Source organism: Drosophila nasuta, chromosome X, assembly GCF_023558535.2.
Source record: "Drosophila nasuta strain 15112-1781.00 chromosome X, ASM2355853v1, whole genome shotgun sequence".
Lineage (NCBI taxonomy): Eukaryota > Metazoa > Arthropoda > Insecta > Diptera > Drosophilidae > Drosophila > Drosophila nasuta.
Window position 1 is genome coordinate 5,062,682 of NC_083459.1, and position 17,799 is coordinate 5,080,480.

General features: G+C 44.4%; 4 protein-coding genes across 9 annotated transcripts; 1 reads left to right on the forward strand and 3 right to left on the reverse strand.

The window, feature by feature from the left end:
• The first annotated feature begins 531 nt into the window (after window positions 1-531).
• On the forward strand, window positions 532-3,532 carry LOC132796058 (serine/threonine-protein kinase Pink1, mitochondrial). Its single transcript, XM_060807088.1, has 4 exons — window positions 532-754; window positions 835-1,138; window positions 1,207-3,006; window positions 3,074-3,532. The coding sequence occupies exons 2-4, from the start codon at window positions 977-979 to the stop codon at window positions 3,266-3,268; spliced, it is 2,157 nt and encodes a 718-aa protein (XP_060663071.1). The 5' UTR covers window positions 532-754; window positions 835-976; the 3' UTR covers window positions 3,269-3,532.
• LOC132796073 (diphthine methyltransferase) lies at window positions 3,212-5,981 on the reverse strand. The gene is made up of 2 exons (XM_060807104.1): window positions 4,034-5,981; window positions 3,212-3,965 (listed from the first exon to the last, which is right to left on the reverse strand). The coding sequence occupies exon 1, from the start codon at window positions 5,902-5,904 to the stop codon at window positions 4,798-4,800; it is 1,107 nt and encodes a 368-aa protein (XP_060663087.1). The 5' UTR covers window positions 5,905-5,981; the 3' UTR covers window positions 3,212-3,965; window positions 4,034-4,797.
• A 72-nt stretch (window positions 5,982-6,053) lies between these two features.
• LOC132796047 (hormone receptor 4) lies at window positions 6,054-13,397 on the reverse strand. 6 transcript variants are annotated; one of them, XM_060807075.1, is made up of 4 exons: window positions 13,204-13,397; window positions 10,475-11,907; window positions 9,698-10,204; window positions 6,054-8,706 (listed from the first exon to the last, which is right to left on the reverse strand). In XM_060807075.1, the coding sequence occupies exons 2-4, from the start codon at window positions 11,402-11,404 to the stop codon at window positions 7,192-7,194; spliced, it is 2,952 nt and encodes a 983-aa protein (XP_060663058.1). In that variant the 5' UTR covers window positions 11,405-11,907; window positions 13,204-13,397; the 3' UTR covers window positions 6,054-7,191. The 6 variants fall into 6 exon arrangements, with proteins under 6 accessions (XP_060663058.1, XP_060663053.1, XP_060663055.1 ...); XM_060807070.1 differs by having other exon boundaries at window positions 9,698-11,907; XM_060807072.1 differs by lacking the exon at window positions 13,204-13,397 and adding an exon at window positions 12,515-12,728 and having other exon boundaries at window positions 9,698-11,907.
• A 958-nt stretch (window positions 13,398-14,355) lies between these two features.
• On the reverse strand, window positions 14,356-17,444 carry LOC132796074 (putative uncharacterized protein DDB_G0277255). The gene has a single exon (XM_060807105.1). It carries the CDS (start codon window positions 16,963-16,965, stop codon window positions 15,931-15,933), a length of 1,035 nt encoding a protein of 344 aa, XP_060663088.1. The 5' UTR covers window positions 16,966-17,444; the 3' UTR covers window positions 14,356-15,930.
• Between the last annotated feature and the right edge of the window lie 355 nt (window positions 17,445-17,799).

Here is a 17,799-nt window from a genome sequence, read left to right on the forward strand (position 1 = left end):
TATATTATGTTAGTAAATTTAAACGTTTCGTAAGCAGAGTTTTTTTTATATGTTTTATTCGACGCATGTGGCATGTGATAAACAGAGAGACGTGATTATCTAATTTTTCTACCACAAACTCGACAACCGCAACTGCGAAATAATATTATCGATGTTTAACAAATTGGTAACAGCGACAAAAACATAAATAGAACAAATAAGTGCACACACCCACGCAGTGAACGAGTGGCTGAGAGAAAGCGAGATAGACAGAGTGAGAGAGGGGCAGCCGGAAAATCAATCAACAAGGCGAGTTAATAATTTTGTTTTTGGGAAAAATTAATCGTACTTAAATCATAGAACAAAATCGAATTTCTCATACACGTGAAAAAAAAATAGAATAAGTATCGAAAAAAAACTTTTAAGGACATTCCATTCATTACAACTTAAAACACTATATATTTATATATATAATATATCTACAACTTGACCATATATTTCGTTATGTGAGCGTTATTTGTATTATATCTATCATCTACTAAATAACTGCAGTGTGACGGACGGCAACAAACAAATTTCTACGACGCAATTTACCACAGAGAATAATCGGGCAACGACCAATCGACAACAGTGCTATCGATTCGCTCATCGATATTGATAGCCGGTGGCTATCACAGCCGAAACGCATGAGAGCAAATTTGTAAACACAAGGCAAGGACAAGGACCGACAAAAAGCAGAAAGCAGAGAACGAGAGGCGCGGCAGTAAAATAAAAGGTGAGCTCATAGCATTATATTAAAATGTTTAATTGTGGGGCACCAACCAAAACAAAAACCCTATACCATATGGGCCATAGGCGTCGTGCTGCCAGTTGTTGGTTTCGACTCAAGCAACACAAGCAGGCAAAGCAACTACAACTTCAACAACAACAACAACAACACCATCAACATCAACAACAGCAGCAACTGCAACAGGGCTGTGTTGGTGCAGCGGATAAAATGTCTGTGAGACTGTTAACAGTGCGACTGGTCAAACATGGTCGCTACGTTCTACGCAGCTATTGGAATCGTGAAATACACTCCAACATTTTGGAACAAAGCCATTTAAAGACACGCAGCAGCAAGCGAGGCTTTCCCCTTTCATCCGTCAATGTTCTGCGGGTGAGTTGCAATGTTGCAATGCAATCCTGCTAAATGCATAACTATAATTTACGTTTTGCTTCTTTCAGAACACAGCTGCAGCGCCGCCTACAGCCAATGTGGTGCCACGGTACTGCCCATCAACGGGCAGCAGCAGCAGTCCATCGCATGGCGGCCTCTTTCGCTTTGGCCAGCATGCTCGCAAATTGTTTATCGATAACATTTTGAATCGTGTCACCACTGGCTACTCAGAGGAGCTGCGCAAGCGCGCCACACGTAAACTCTTCTATGGCGATTCAGCGCCCTTCTTTGCCCTGGTTGGCGTCAGTTTGGCCACCGGCAGCGGGGTGCTGAGCAAAGAGGATGAACTGGAGGGCGTTTGCTGGGAGATCCGTGAGGCGGCAAGTCGCTTGCAGGCTGCCTGGAATCACGACGAGATCTCCGAGACCCTGAATAGCAACTTCAACATTGATCAATTGGATGTGGGACCGCCCATTGCCAAGGGCTGTGCTGCCGTTGTCTATGCGGCGAATTTCAAAACCGAAGCGGAACCCTCGCTGTCCAGTCGATCGGCGACGAGCAGCGACAGCAACATCAGCAGTCCACGTCCAGTGCCGGCGACAGCGACAACGTTGAGCAACAGCAGCTCCAACTGGAATCACGAGATGATGTCGCCGCTGCAGAATATGTCGCGTTTTGTGCATAACTTTGGCGGTTCGGTGGACAACATTTACAACTACAGTCAGCCAACGGCGGCGGCAGCGTTTGTCGAAGGTCTGCCTACGCTGCACGAGCGGCAGCGTGCGGAGCAAGAGCCAGGACAGCAGCCCCAGCAGCAACAATCGCGTCCTTCTACCACGGACTACAATTATACGCCCAGCAGCAGCAGCAACGACACCGATTCAATTGAACGCTATCCACTGGCGCTGAAAATGATGTTCAACTATGATATCCAAAGCAATGCCTTGTCCATATTGCGTGCCATGTACAAGGAGACAGTGCCGGCGCGTCAGCGTCGGATGAATCCCAGCGCCGATGAGTGGGAACGCTTGCTGCAACATCAAACGCTCGCCCTGCCTCCGCATCCCAATGTCGTTTGCATGTTTGGCTTCTTTTGCGACGAGGTCAAGAACTTTACCGATGGTCATCTGTTGTATCCCATTGCGCAGCCGCAACGCATCAATCCGCAGGGCTACGGCCGGAATATGTCGTTGTATTTGCTGATGAAACGCTACGATCACAGTTTGCGTGGTCTGCTCGATGCCAGCGAGTTGAGCACACGCACCAAAATCCTTCTGTTCGCCCAAATGCTCGAGGCTGTCACGCATCTGAGTCGTCATGGCGTTGCGCATCGCGATTTAAAGTCGGACAATGTGCTCATCGAACTGCAACCGAACGAGGAGTCGCCGCTGCTGGTGCTCTCCGATTTTGGTTGCTGTCTGGCGGACAAAGTGCACGGCTTGCGATTGCCATATGCGGCGAATGACATCGATAAAGGCGGCAATGCAGCGCTGATGGCACCCGAAATATTTAACACACAGCCGGGCCCATTTGCTGTGCTCAACTACAGCAAGGCGGATTTGTGGGCGTGCGGCGCCTTGGCCTACGAGATCTTTGGCCTGCCCAATCCCTTCTATTCGGCCAGTGGAGGCATGGCACGGGCCCAGGGCGAGCTCACCTATTCGCTGAGAAATTGCGATTATCGGCACGAGCAATTGCCGCCGCTGGGCGATGCGTGTCCGCCGCTGCTGCAGCAGCTCATCACCAACATACTTAATCCCAACCCCTCGAAGCGAGTCAGTCCGGACATTGCGGCCAATGTGCTGCAGCTGTTCCTCTGGGCGCCATCCAAGTGGCTCAAGGCTGGCGGCATGCCCAACAGCCCCGAGGTGAGTGTGCAACAAATTTATTTGCTCCTCATTGTCTAATGGCTAATTGCATTCACTTTCTTTGCAGATACTGCAGTGGCTGCTGTCGTTGACCACGAAGATCATGTGCGAGGGAAGACCTCAGAGTGGCGTCGATAGCCACAAGCAAAGCGGACGACGCGCCTATGTCGAGTATTTGTTGATCTGCAGCTTTTTGGTTCGCGCACGCTTGCGTCGCATTCGCGGCGCCCTCAACTGGATACAGAATGTGGTGACACCGTAGAAGATGGAACTGAAACTGGAAAAGTGGTAGCGAAGCTGGGGTAGAGTGACAGTCAACATTATTTAGAGCAGCTGGAAGAGATGATGATGATGGTTGAAGAATATTTGTTGCAAATAGAAAAATGAAAATGATACAAGCGTGTGATACCTAAAATATATAGTACATATACATATATATATATAGCAAATATATACGAAAGCAATGCCTTTTATATTTTTTGCGAATAATAACGAGATAAAAACATAATTGATGATGCCCAAACAAGTCTTTTCATTTGTAATTTCTCGGTAGCGGTAAAAACTACCTTTATTGTTGTGTATATTGTAATTTCTCGGTAGCGGTAAAAACTACCTTTATTGTTGTGTATATTAACTACCTAATATATTTCGTCAATAATATAAAAATGCTAAATTATTTATGGTTCGTTATTGTGCACTGCCAAAACTTCCAAGTAAACCGATTAAATCCTGCGATTCACTGAAAAACTCCTTGATGTTGTCGAAGTTTGGATGCGCTGGCGATATTTGCAGCAACGACAGCTGACCATTCTCAACGCCGAACACCAAATAGCGATTTGTTGTGAAGTCGATTCTGTAGAGCGTTCGTTCATCGGCGGAGTCGCAACTTATGTACAAATTACATCCCAGCTTGTGGATACTTTGCATAAATATTTCCAGTAGCTGTTCGTCATTGTTTGCTGTCAGCACAATAAAATATAACAATGATCATCATTGTAATATTTAATTATATGGTAGAGTGATTTACCCAACGCAGACATTTGTTTTTGCAGTGATTGATGCTTGACTTCTGTTTGGGGCAGTTCCTCTTTCAATTCGGGGAGACGCTGTATCAACGACGCAGCCGCTGTTTGTTGCCTTCTCGATTCGTCGGCTGTGTCCTGCATACGGCAACTGATGGTGTCAAGTGTTGTCAGCATGTTGGCGAGCTGATTGTTTAGCCTTTTTCTCTGTTTTTCCACAGACATGGTGAACGCGTTAAAAAACAAAATCAAAACAATTGGCAAATTGGTCGCGCTGCAAACGATGACGATAACAAGCGGCGATAACCGTTTTATGGCTTGGGCCCAAAAATATACTGAATTTGTGCATAAACACTGTTATCGATAGAGCACAACGTTTTGCCGATTATACATATGTAAAATGATCATTTTAACGGAGTAAAACGCACTTCAAATAAATAAATAAAATTTAATCTGTGCAGTTTTGCAAATTAAGAGAAAACTATGACTGATAACCGTGAAAATACCAAATGCAACACAAAGCATAGACTGACAATATGAATTCAACGTTGTTTAGGGTTTTGTTCAACAAATTTTGCAATAACAATTGCATTTTTCAAAATTTGTATATTGTCTTGCAATAATTAATAAAAATGTCATACATTTGACTACAGTTTTACTAAAAATGTATTTACAAAATTAAACCAGAAACCAAGCCTGTTTTACTTTGTAGACAAACAATTTACACGCTGCTAAGCGTTTATTTGATAAACCATTAAAAATAAATTAACTAAATATTTGCGTCCACTCGGCTAAGACACAGTTTGTGATCATAAAAGGAGCACGTGGCCATGTGCAGTCTCGATCCAGTGTCCTCTGATACATTGCTATCGATAAATGGTGCCCAATCGGCGCCATAACAAATGCTTTTGTGCTCCAGATAAGTTCCCAGCAGTTTGGGGTTTGCACTCAAATTGTCGCCGCCGGCGGCAGCCAAATCGACCACACTAAAATTGGTGTACATGCAGGCGGCCAATATTAGATCGTTGCGCTTGGGATGCGCCTTCAGACGCCAAATCCCTCCATTCAAATTCAGCTCGGCAATCGTGCGTTTCATGGCGCGCGTGTCGAACACACGCAATCGCTCATCATAGCTGCCTGTGAGCAGCAGATGCTCGTGCAGTGGATGACTGAGCAAGGCTGTAACGCCAGCATCATGTGCTCGATTCGTCCAGATGCGTTCCGTTGGCTCCACGCGCAAATCGTGGGCATGCAACAGGCAATCATCGCCACCGCTGTACACAACACCACGCGTCCAGCGATCAAACGCGCAGGTCCAAGCCTCAAAGTCGTGGGCATGCCAGTGGTCTTGATGTCGCAGTTCATCCTGCGATGTGTAGTGCAGTCGATGCACATTGCCCAGCGAATCGGAGACAAGTAATTCCACGACATCCTCATCAGCCTTACGCTGCCAATCCAGCGCCAACGCCAAAGCAGGCACATCTTCAGCTGTCTTGGTTCCCAGTCCACAGCTGGCACGAGGCACCAGGCGACGCTCGTGGTGCAGCAATTCGTATATCTCCAGCTGACCCAACGCATTGACGGTGGCCAACAGTGGACCAGTGTTCTTTGTCCAAGCAGGCAGCCATTTCATGTCCAGTATGGCAGCAGTTTCTGTGCTCTGCAGTTTGTTGAGTTCGCCGCATTGTCGATCGAAAGCAAACAAATATATGCGTCCTTTGCGTGAACGTTGCGTTTGCGATTCGGCTTCGGCCTCGATTAGCTGATAGGTGCCGCAGGCAAAGTACTCTGCATGCTGTTCATCCTGTGTAGTGCACCATTCCACCGTATCCGCAGAGTATTCGGTGTCCACACTGTGCAGCGTTGTGAACTCCATGCTGACGATAAATCGAATAAACACAAATTGAAATCGATAACGGAATGATTCGAGCCGGTTAGAATGGTCACACCGCGCGCATTCCGATAACAGCGATTCGAAATGCGTAACTGCCGACTACTTTAATATGTCATCGATAGGCATTATGGTTTCTTATTGCTCATTAAATTTATTTTGTATGTTTTGCTACTTTAAAAAATTAATACGTACTTTCTACTTAGTGTGCTCGGTTTATGGGCTACAAATTATTATTATTATGAAATTAGGCTTAGTTCACTTTCTCCTTTTCTTCTTTTTTGCTTATTACATTACATAAAAGGGTTTAGACGGTAATCGGGCATCGATTACCGTTACACTTGTTTTGTTTTTTAAAGATTACAATTTCTATACCTATTTTATATGCAATACATTGTTACTTGTTTCATTTTCGTTCTGTTTAGTTATGTTTCTTTTAGCTGCAGAGTTAATGTATACGTATAGTGCATATGTGTGTGTGTGTCGGTGTGTCGTGTGTTGGTGCGTTTTGTTACATTTCATTTTCTCTTTTTCACACTGTCCTGGATATTGGACTGCCATCATTTTGTCGCCATATTTATTGCACACACTCATACATGTGTGGGTGTACACACAACGACAATTTGAAAGCAGCTTTTGTTTAGTTAGGTTCATTCTTTTTACAGGTGTTTTTGTTTTGTTATGATATTGCACTGTCTATTACTATTGCACTAGCATATCCTTAGAGTACTCGTTAAATTTAAACAATTAAGTCGATTTGTAAGACGATTCTAAATTTAAAAAAAAAAAAACAAAATAAATTGCAAACGCACAATATACAAATACACATACACAGGCATGCATACATATCTGTATGTATAGATGCATATGCATGTGTAGCATCAGAATTTAAATGGCATTAAGGCCAAAGAGAACGCGAGCCTTAAGGGATATCTTATTTGTTGCAAATCATCATTTCTTTTTCTTGTTTTTAGTTTTCTCTTCTTTGTACAAACGCATCAATAGCCAAAAAGGGATGGGGCGGGGGAGCGCGGAATAGAGTTTATACTACAATAAATTTGTTCGCCATCTTTGCCAAACAGAGAGCGAAGTTGTTGCTGTGATGGTGTAGAAACGGGGGAGCGGGGTTCATTTTCGATGTCACCGACACAGCAGCGAGAGTGAGAGAGCGCCAACAATAGCCCACAACTATGTATGTGTGTGTGTTTGTGTGTGTGTATAGCTGCCTTTTTTTTAGCGTTGCGTGGGCTGATTGTGACGCTTTCGCGATACTCATTTGGTTTTCATGACAATGATCGGTTCGAGTATCTTAAGCATATCATTGTTCTCAGCTGTGCCGCTGGCTGCACCTCCACCGCCTGCCCCTCCGCCGCCACCACCCGTCGAAGCTGACGTCTGCAATTTACTGTATCCCTGCTGATGCTGACTAAGTGTAACCAGTCGCTGCTGCTGCTGCTGATTGATGACAATGGCTTCGTGATGCGGTTGCTGCTGCTGTTGCAGAGTGCTCGTCATTTGCTGCAGCTCGTGCTGCTCCAGCTGCAGCGCTGCTAATTGCTGATCGTTGGAGCCCTCGCCATCCAACTGCGAATCGCTTTTTACTACAAAACTATCGCCACCATCGGTATCGTTATCGTACAACTGCTCATTCGTCTCATCCTCGGTTTTCGCATGAAACTCAGCGCTCGCCGTGCTGCTGCTATTCCTTGGCGTATGGCTGCGCATGCGTCGCAAGCGCGCGTATTCCGCCTGCTTTGACAATCGCTCTTTGCGTTCCTCCACGTTTTCGGTGGCTCTGATTTGAGCGCGCTTTAAGCGCGCACGTTCGCTCAACTTTTGCAGGCGCACTGTTCGCTGTTCGGGCGATTCATTGGCACGCACCGCTCGCTGATGAGCCGCCATTTTGTCGAGACGCACACGTTTCTCCTCTTCCGTTTCATATTTGTTGGCAGCGCTGCGTCGCGGCGTTGACGTTGCTGCTGGCGTTGTCACTACGACAACGCCGCCGCCGCCGCCATCGCCATCTGCCGTGGAATGTGCATGTATGTGACTCTGGTCACGTCCGCCACGTCGTTGTCCCCCGCCGACGCCTCCACCTGTTAGGTGGGGACCGGCGAGCATTTGATTGAGCTCCTGTTCCAGCAGCGTATTCGCCTTGAGATCCTCATGCGATGTCAGCAGGCTCGTTTTACGTGGTCTGCCGCGTCCCATTTTGGGAAATTCTTGCACCAGTTGTTGCTGCTGCTGTTGTTGCACCTGTTGCACCTGCTGCTGCTGTTGTTGTTGCTGCTGATCCTGTTGCATGGCGGCAACTGTTAGCGTGGGATTTGTGCCCGCCGGCGCCGTTGTCAAGATGTTGTATTGTTGCGTCCCCGTTGCCGTTGGGCTGCTGCCGCCACTGACATTGGCAAAGTGCACCGGCGTAAATGGCGGCGGCACCGCATTCGGTCCGATGCCCAACTGGAAGCCATTGTGATACATGGGATAGTAGGCGGTTGTTGTTGTTGTCGTTGTGCCAGCGGCGGTGCCATTTGTCACAACGGTGGCGCCAGCTGCAGCAGCGGTGCCCGTTGTACCGCCGCCCCCGCTGCCGGCTGGAAACGTTGCCAGATAGGGAAACTGATTGTAGAGCTGTGTCGTCGTCGTTGTTGTTGTCGTTGCACCACCGGCGGCGACGGTTTGTCCTGATTTCAGTGTCTTTTGCTGCTCGGCGGCGGCCACAATCACTTTGGCCTCGTTCTGGGCCAGACTAACAGACCCGCTGTTATCGTTCGTCTCGTTGCCAGACTGTTGGGGAGAAAAAAAATACCAAAAATGTAAATATGCCAAAAACAATTCAAATTGCAGTAAGCCCTCCCTCGCTCTCTCTCTCATACATATGCATAGTAAAGCACAGCTTGCAGTCCTGGCCGCCATGTTTAACTATTCGCTCTCTCGACTCTGCTAAAGTTAGTTGCGCCTGCGCACTCTCCATAAATCTGCACATTTACTGTGAGGTAAGCTTACAACTTAAGTTTTAAAATCAAATATCCTTAAATTTTGGCTGTAATTTTTTAAATTAAAAATAGTTAATTTCCTGCCTAAAATAGCAAAGTTGAAGCATGGTCGCCATATTTAACTCTCCTCTCTGCTTGAAGTTGGCTGCGATTGCGCTTTGCAAACTTGTGAATGTCTCTCACTCTCAATCACATCGACTAAAAGATTAAGAATTGCCGAGAAAGGAATGGACATTTTAATTGTTAACTATAATTGGACATTTAGCAGCCCAAAAGTGTACAACTCATATTTGCCAGTTAACCCTTTGTGAACTTTGTACCACACACAAAAAAAAAAAGAAGAAAAATAGAAAGAAAAGACTAATGAATGTTTTTCTTAGAACAAAATAGCAATTTTCTAGCTAAAGAGAGGCAGCCGAAATGAATTGAACACATGTTGAAGATTGGTTTTTCTTTTTGTTCTGGGCTTTTCACAGCAAAAATTTCTTGTTTTAATTACGTAAAATTTTTGTTAACGAATTTCATATTTTACAACAAATTGTAGTGAGTTTTTGTTTTACAGTTTTCAGTCTAAATTTAGTTAAAATAAAAAATAGGTGAAATTAAAGCTTGCTCTCTCTCTCTCCCTCTTTCTGTTTCTCTCGCTCACTCTTGTGGCTAACAAAGGAACTAATGAAAACTTTGGCATATAATAATAGTAGTAATAGTAATTTATAGTGGTCTCTCGCTTTCTCTCTCTGTCGCACTTGTGATGACTAATCTGGCGTTGTCTGGATACGCACCTGAAGTTCCTGCTTCTTAGCGTATTTGTGCTGATAGAACTCGAGCGGATTGGCAATGCTAAAGTGCGGCACATGCGCCTGCAGCAATTTACCAGTTTTGCCCCCTCCACCAGCTCCGGGCTCCTCGCCATAGATCTGTTGCACAAATATGCTGCCCGCTTCAGCTGCACCACTTCCACCAGCAACTCCATCGATCAGCTGCTGGGCGCCTAATGAATAGCGTGGCTGCTGCTGTTGTTGTTGGAGCTGTTGCTGCTGCTGCTGTTGTTGTTGTTGTTGCTGCTGCTGTTGCGGCTCCTGCTTCAGTTGCATGGTGGGACGCAATCCAACGCCCGGTGTGATAAACATATTCTGTCCCATATACTCGATGGCCTGATGCTGTTGATACGCTGCCGTTGCGGCCGCAGTCACCAAATGTTCATCACCGGCTGCAACAGTGGCTGCTGGTGGACTACTGCTGTTGTTGTTGATGTTGATGGTTGCAGGCGCGGACGCAGTCACGTTAGCCTGATTTAAATTAATATTATGCTCATTATTACAATTGGGCGCTGCGCCAGCTGCGGAGGCAGCAGCGGCGGCGGCGGCAGCAGCAGCCGCTGCTGCGGCTGAAGCCACAGCTAGCACTTGCTGCTGCTGTTGCTGCTGCTGCTGGGTGAGTGAATTGGTGGAATTGGTGGTCGAATTGGTCGATGATGAGGACGACGAATTCGGTGGCACGCCGCCATGCAATTGCACGCCATGCTGCACCTGTTTGTATATCTTTTTCTTTTCTCTGACCTTTTTCGCATAATCGTTCAGTTTTCTCAGTCTTTCCTTGCGCTCCTCCACCGATTCGCTGGCAATCCGTTGACGCGCTCTCGCCGCCATCTCAGCGAGTCGAATCTTACGCTGATCGGGCGTCTCGCTCGCCCGATACATACGCATGCGTTCGGCCAATTTGGCCAGGCGCTTTGCTCGCTGATCCGGTGATTCCATGGCGCGCCGCAAACGCTGACGGGCGGCATTGCGCACCAGACGCATGGCGCGCTCGATATCGGATTCGTTTTGCCGACGCTGGCGATTTGCTTCGGCGTTGCGCAACAAACGCTTGCGATACTCGTCTTCGCTTTCACGCTGTCGTCGCTCTCGCATCCTTTCAGCATTGCGTGCCAAGCGGCGCTGTCGTGCCTCAGGACTCTCGTTCCAACGCTGCTGATGCTGATGATGTTGTTGTTGTTGCTGCTGCTGTTGTTGTTGCTGTTGAAGTTCCTGTTGCTGCTGTTGATGATGTTGCTGCTGCTGTTGTTGTTGTTGTGTGTTGACGGACACCGAACTGACGCTGGAGACAGGACCAAGGGGCGTCGGTGGCGGTTGTTGCTTCAGTGACAAGGGCTGTGAATAAGCGGGTAATGTTATTTGCAATTGTTGTTGATGAAATTGTTGCTGCTGTAGATGATGATGTTGTTGCTGCTGTTGTTGGAACTGCTGCTGCTGCTGCTGTTGTTGTTGCTGTTGCACTTGTTGCTGCTGCTGCTGCTGTTGCAATTGCAATTGTTGCTGCTGATGGGTCGATAAAGGTACCAAGAGCGCTGACTGATGATCGATAAGTAGCCGCCCATTTGGACCGTTAATTGCCAGCACATGCGTTGCGTATTGTTGTTGCTGCTGCTGCTGATGATGGTGATCAAGTGTCGGCTCTATCTTTATCCCATTGGGATCTGGTTCCATTATTTGGCAAAGCCTGAACAACAATCGAAATTGTCGTCAACTCGTTGTCGCTGCTTTTTCTTCTTCTTCGTCTTCTTCTTCGATTTGCTCGTCGTCGTCGTCGTTGTTGTTGTTCTTGCTGTTGTTTTGATCGATATTTCGTGAACGAAACTGACAGCAGTCAACAACGATAAACGATAAGCGTATCCCTGTCCTCCACTGGACGATATCGATAATTGTGGCTGTGACTGTTGCTTTTGCTGCTATTGCTGGGGCGGCGTTGGCGTTTTGATCGCCGCATTTAACAGCCGTTTTCGTTTTGCTCCTCGATCAATTGCTGCCGTCCTGCTTCCTCTTCCGCTCCCTGCTCCTTCCTTCGCCTGCTCACCCACACTCGCTCTCGCTGTCTCGCTTCCTCTTTTGACTACGGGCAGGCAGTTGTCTGGGTGTGTGTAGTTATATAAAGAAATGCGCTCCAAAACTATCGTTATCGCAAGAATCGCAATCGATATCGATATCGCCGCCTATATATAAATATGAACATATATTTATATTAAATATATAATTTAAATTGATATATATGAATAAATATATATAAAAATGTGTGTGTGATTGTGTGTGTATTTATATAGTTTTGTTTTTTCGTGTGCGTTTTTGCTGCTCGCTTTTTAGCAACTTTCGACGGCTGCTTATGATGATGCTACTCTCTCTTTCTCGTTCACACTACATTCACTCACACACTTGTCTCTCTCACCGCTCGCTCTCTTGTTTCGATTTGCTATTTTGCGCATCACCTTTTTTTGTTGCTTCTTCCACTTTTTTGCTTGCTTGTCAATCAATTTGCAATATGCTTCTAAAAAAAATTATATATATACAGTGTTGATCGTCGTCTCTTGACGCTGCTGCTGTCTCAGCTATTTTTTTTTTGTTCTCCTTATTCGTGTGCTGTTGCTGCTTCTTCTTTTTAGGCCTCGCGCCGTTGCCGCTGCCGCCTGCACATGCAAATGTCAAAAATCATTCATACACACACACACATGTACACAGAGAGAGAGAGATAGATGGCAACACACAACAAAATGGAAATAACACACATACGGTATGGTTCGTGTCTCCGCTAAACGTATTGCGCACCTTTCACTGTATTTCGAGTCTGCCGCAAAAATGTTGCAATTTTTTTTGGGACGTTGCGATTTTGTTTTGCATTTACAATTTTATTGTTTGTTGCGCGTTTTTTTTATTGGTTCGTCCCTTGTTTAATATTTGTTCTCTTATTGTTTTTTTTTTGTGGCTACTTTTGGTGCGTGCGCACGTTTCTTCTTCTTCTGTTTGATAGTAAATGACAATTGGCGCCGCCACCGCCGCCGCTTTGCTTTCCAATGCCTGCGGCTTCCAGTCGCTTCCAATCGATTTTTCACATGATTATATTGTACACACATACATACACATACACTCTCATCTCTAGCTTGCAGCCCATAGACGGCACACTCAACACCTACATATATTTATATACGTACATGTGTATGTATGTATGTAGGTATATTACGTATATACACTTGCATTTGGTATTTAGTATATTTTTACAAATTTATATACATATGTACATACATACATATTTTTCAATACAACTTTTTGGCTACAAATTGTTGCACGAATTTCAGTTTTTCGCCGCTTCAACAATTTTTGTCGGTATTTCACACACACAGACACACACACATCACATGCATGCAAGGTGATTAGTCCTATTTTAATGTATTTCACACTCACACACCATATGCAATATTTTTTATTCTATAAGAATTAATAATAATAATGCGGCTCACATTTTTGCACAATTGATTTTGATGAGTGGCGCGACGAATAAAAAGGCGACAAGTCTCAACAATCTTGTTTGTCTTTTTTTACAATTTTATTTTTTATTTTTGTGTTGAAATTGGTTTGTTGAAAAAAAACGCGCTAAAATTTCCGGCAAGCGAAATTCTCGGGCCAGTTTTCTGTACCAACAACGCACACAACAACACACATTAAAAAATAAATACAACTGGAAAGGGGTATGGAAACTGGATGTATGTGTGCGTGTGTGTATGTATACATGTAGCTCGCAGCGATAGCTCACGTATTTCCAGTACAAAAAAATTGAAGTGCTATCGCGAAAGATTGCGCGCAATTTCGATACATTCCGATAGCTTGCGCTCGCAAACTTATCGATATGCCGCGTATTCAAATGCGACCACTAAAATCTTTTGTTTTTGTTTTTAGTTTTTTTTTTTTATTTATTTCAGCTATACAAATTGAAAATGCTGTTAACCATTTTAAAAATTGTGAATGCAACTTTATTCATGTATTCATTTTTGTTTTTCGTTTGCTTCTTGTGTGTGTATTTTCTTGTTTTTCTTGTGTTTGTTTTGTTTGTTTCTTTTTAGTGTACATAGAATATTACAATTACATAAAATGTATATTTCATAATTTTACATCGAAAACAATTTTGTGGGGAAGGGGAAAGGTTTTTTTTGGGTTAAAAATATTAAAGAAAAAACAATTTGAAATTTCGACTAGAACTTAAATGTTACATTAATCATTTTTTTTTGTTATCGCTTTTTGATTTGTTTTTGTTTTTTTTTTTTTTGTTGCTTTTTGTTTTATTTTTATTATTTTTTTTGTGGGTGTGTTTGCAAAGGTATTAGTGTGTGTGAGTATGTGTGGAGTGGGAGTGGAAGGGGGGAGGCCTGTACTGTTGCTATAACAAACTGCCATTCTACCATACATGTGTTTTGTTTGCTTGCTTGCATGGGTGTGTATGTATGTTTGAGTGTGCTTAAGTGTTTGTGTCCATGTGTGAGTGTGTATGTGTGTGTATACACATAATCCTGCTTGGGATTGCTGGTGTTGATTTTCATGTGTGCTCTGACTATTTGTATTACAGCATAGCACGCACACAAACACACAAACCCAGACAGACACGTATTCGTTATCAATTTTTGTTTTTTTTTTTTTTTGTTGTTGGGTGTAGGGGAGAAGGATAACCAACTGCAATTCGTATTGAATTTGATATTTGCCTGGCAAACTGACAGCTTGCGCGATTGACCGCAAGATGTCGCACCTGTTGCAGCTAACGGAGAAGTTTGTTGTTGTTGTTGCGCTTATTGGAAGCATGCAAAATGCAGTTAGAGAATCTGGCAATTGGACCGGCCAATTTTTGTTGTGGTCGCAAATTGTTGTTGTTGCTGCTGCTGTGTTGGTTGTGAGCCACCCTTTTGTGTGGTGGAGCACACACACATATGTGGGCACATACACACTCACACATGAGCATGTGTGTGTTAGTGTCTGTGTGGGGATGAAGTTGACTTTCTTTTGCATTGCTTTTTTTTGTTTGATGAGAAGTAGATTGGTGTGGGGGAAGGATGGGGAATTTGGCGCACTCGCTCCATCTCACTCTGGCGCGTATGTGTCTCGCTCATATGTCTGTCTGCGTGTGTGTGTGTGTGAGTGCTTTGAGTGACGTGCATACATTCACACATGACTATTTTCTAGGCGTTCTGCTGTGTCTGTGTGTGTGTGTGTGTATCTCTATATATTTATATATATGTGTGAGTGTATTTTGTATATATAACTATATATACTATATATATTTTTATATATATGTATATGTATATGTGTGTAAGAATATAATGCATGCATTATAAAAATACTTTTCTTTCATCTTCTGCTTATTTCTTTTTTTTTTGTTTTGTTTTGTTTCGTTTTTCTTCATTTCTTTTTTTTTTTTTAATTATAACTTAAAAAGATTTACCGACACTTTTTTCTTTCTTTCTTTCTACATATTGTATATTATGTATATCCAAAAAATTAAAAAAAAAATTGCCATTTCTTGATTTACTTTCCGTTCTCTCTCTTTCATCTTTGCATTATGTATATATGTAGCTTGCAGCCGATCTGGCAACTCTGCCTGCCTATCTCACTTCCGCATCCACTTCCTTGCCTAAGCTTTTGATCGCTCTTCTTTCGCTCTAGCTTAACATCTTATTCTGCTGCGGCTCGCTCTTCTTCTTGCTCTAGCTCCTATGTAAATGTTGTATGTTTCTTTCTTCTTTATGTATACAATATATATTATTTATATGTTTTGCTTTCTATCTTTCTTTTTGCTGCTTCTTAGCTCATTTCTTTTTTTTTTATTTTTTAATAATTTTGTTTTTTGTTTTGTTGCTGTCTAAAACGACGACGTTGATGACGTTGCTCCTGGCGCTCACACATACACATGTGCATGCCTTGCTCTGCTTGCTCTTCTTCAATTGCTGCAGCTCCTTCTTCTTCTTCTTCTTCTCTGTGGTTTGTGTTTCCTGGGTTCTGATTAGATTCTGTCTGATTAGCTGTTAGCTGGCTACTCTCCTTCTCTGTGTGTGAGGGTGAGGGTGTGTGTTTGTGTAGGTGTATAGTGTAGTGTGCTGCTGTTGGTGTTGTCTCTGTCTGACCTCAGCTCAACTTGCTGGAGCCAGCTCCAGTGCGCTCGCTCCATCTCGCTCTCGCTCTCTCTCGTCCCCATACAGAGACTTTTAGTAGCCCTTTAGGCGATCCTCAAGCGGCGGCTTAATGACCTTGGGCGCCGAAGCACGCGCCACACGCATCCTTTCGGCTGCTTTGGCCAAACGCTTTTTACGCTCATCGCTCGATTCGCTGGCGCGTCGCAAACGCTGCCTGGCCGCATTCTTCATCAGTCTTAGGGTTCTTTGTACTTCGTTTTCGTTTTGGCGTCGCACGCGATTCGCCTCCGCATTTTTTGCCAAACGCAATCGATACTCCGCCTCGGATTCCTTCGAACGCTTGTCCCGCATTCTCGCCGCGTTCCGTTCCAAGCGACGTTCGCGTGCCTCGACAGATTCGTTGCTGCGTCGTCTCGCTGCTTTCTGGGCACGCGACGATTGATGGCCAAGTGCGACGCCGGTGACAACGATGCCGCTGGACAAATGATGATGCAGGGGATGCTGTTGTTGTTGTTGCTGTTGTTGTTGTTGTGAATGCTGCTGCTGCTGATGTTGTTGGTGTTGCTGCTGCTGCTGCGGATGTTGATGCGGATGCTGCGTATGCTGCGGATGATGATGTTGTTGTTGTTGTGGCTGGAAGTTCTCACTGTTATTGTTGCTGTTATTGCTACTGCTGTTGTTGTTGTTGTTGCTGCTGTTATTAGCAGTACTGCTGCTGTTATTATTATTATTGTTGTTACTACTGCTGTTATTATTGTTATTGTTACTGTTACTACTACTACTATTGTTGTTGTTGTTGCTGGCACTGTTACTGCTACTAACGGCAGCAGCGGCTGCAGCGGCGGCAGCGGCAGCAGCAGCGACGCCTGTACTCGCTGAGGCAGCAGCAGCGGCCGCAACTGTTGTCGTATAATTGTTATATTCTATAAGTCCCCGATTGCTCGGATACAAATGGTGCATGGGATTCTCATAGTTGAGGTATTCCGGTTTGATGAAGAACGGATCGCGACCGCTCAGCGGCGTTGTTGTTGGCGAATTGAGGAAATATAAGCGGCTGTGATGATCTGTCGTTATGCTGCCTCCGCCGCCGCCGACGCCCGCGGACATCGAGGGTTTGTGTGATCGCTGGGTCGCGATTTTGGGTTGCGCCTATCGATTGCACGAGTGCTGCTTCTTCTCGCACTAGCTCGCTGTCCCTCTCCCTCTCCCTCTCTTGCACTCCTTCGCCTTCAACTCCTCCACCGCCAATCAGCCGCTTTCTAATTCGATTTACTTTCGTCAATTTTTTTGTATTTTGTTTTGCTGGCGTTTCCCTTTTTTGCGTTTTTTCCTCGTTTTTCGGATTGCTTGTCTTTCGCTCTTGCCAAATTATACGATTTATTTATATATTTATGCGCTTTGGATTTTTTTTTCGATTGTTGTTTTTAATTTTTTTTTTGCCGCGTATTTGTGGGAAAAAGCGCACACAAAACACACACAAGTTAACTGGCCAAAAAAATGTAGCGAGTAAACAACAAAAGCGACATAACTAATCAATATGGAAAAAACTTCCAAATTCTGATTGGAAGCAGCATTTCCACGATACACTTTGCTCATATGCACGTACAACACGCACACACACAAATACGCATGCACCAATATTTCGCGTGGAACGGCAAATGTTCTCTCTCTTTCTCTCTCTTTTTCGCCCACACACGCACACATATATGTATATATATATATGGTTGACTCTCTGCGTATTCCAATTGGCGGAGGGGGAGGTGGCGCCTTCCAATTGTCAAAATCTAGCCGGCACGGTTGCATGGCGCTCGTAGTGTTGCTTCGATTGCAATTATCGATAGTCATATTTTGTGTAACTCAATTTAAATTAATAATTGCCAACTGCAGAACGTAAATTTTTAAAATTATTTTTTTAATAATTTAATACAAAAAATATCAACA

Bases quoted from the DNA above. Each gene is read 5' to 3' on its own strand.
- LOC132796058 (XM_060807088.1), top strand. From the start codon at position 977: ATGTCTGTGAGACTGTTAACAGTGCGACTGGTCAAACATGGTCGCTAC. The intron at 1,139-1,206 runs GTGAGTTGCAAT...TGCTTCTTTCAG, and splicing joins CATCCGTCAATGTTCTGCGG to AACACAGCTGCAGCGCCGCC. The intron at 3,007-3,073 runs GTGAGTGTGCAA...CTTTCTTTGCAG, and splicing joins GCATGCCCAACAGCCCCGAG to ATACTGCAGTGGCTGCTGTC.
- LOC132796047 (XM_060807070.1), bottom strand. From the start codon at position 11,404: ATGGAACCAGATCCCAATGGGATAAAGATAGAGCCGACACTTGATCAC. The intron at 8,707-9,697 runs GTGCGTATCCAG...TCTCCCCAACAG, and splicing joins CTAAGAAGCAGGAACTTCAG to TCTGGCAACGAGACGAACGA.
- LOC132796073 (XM_060807104.1), bottom strand. From the start codon at position 5,904: ATGGAGTTCACAACGCTGCACAGTGTGGACACCGAATACTCTGCGGAT.
- LOC132796074 (XM_060807105.1), bottom strand. From the start codon at position 16,965: ATGTCCGCGGGCGTCGGCGGCGGCGGAGGCAGCATAACGACAGATCAT.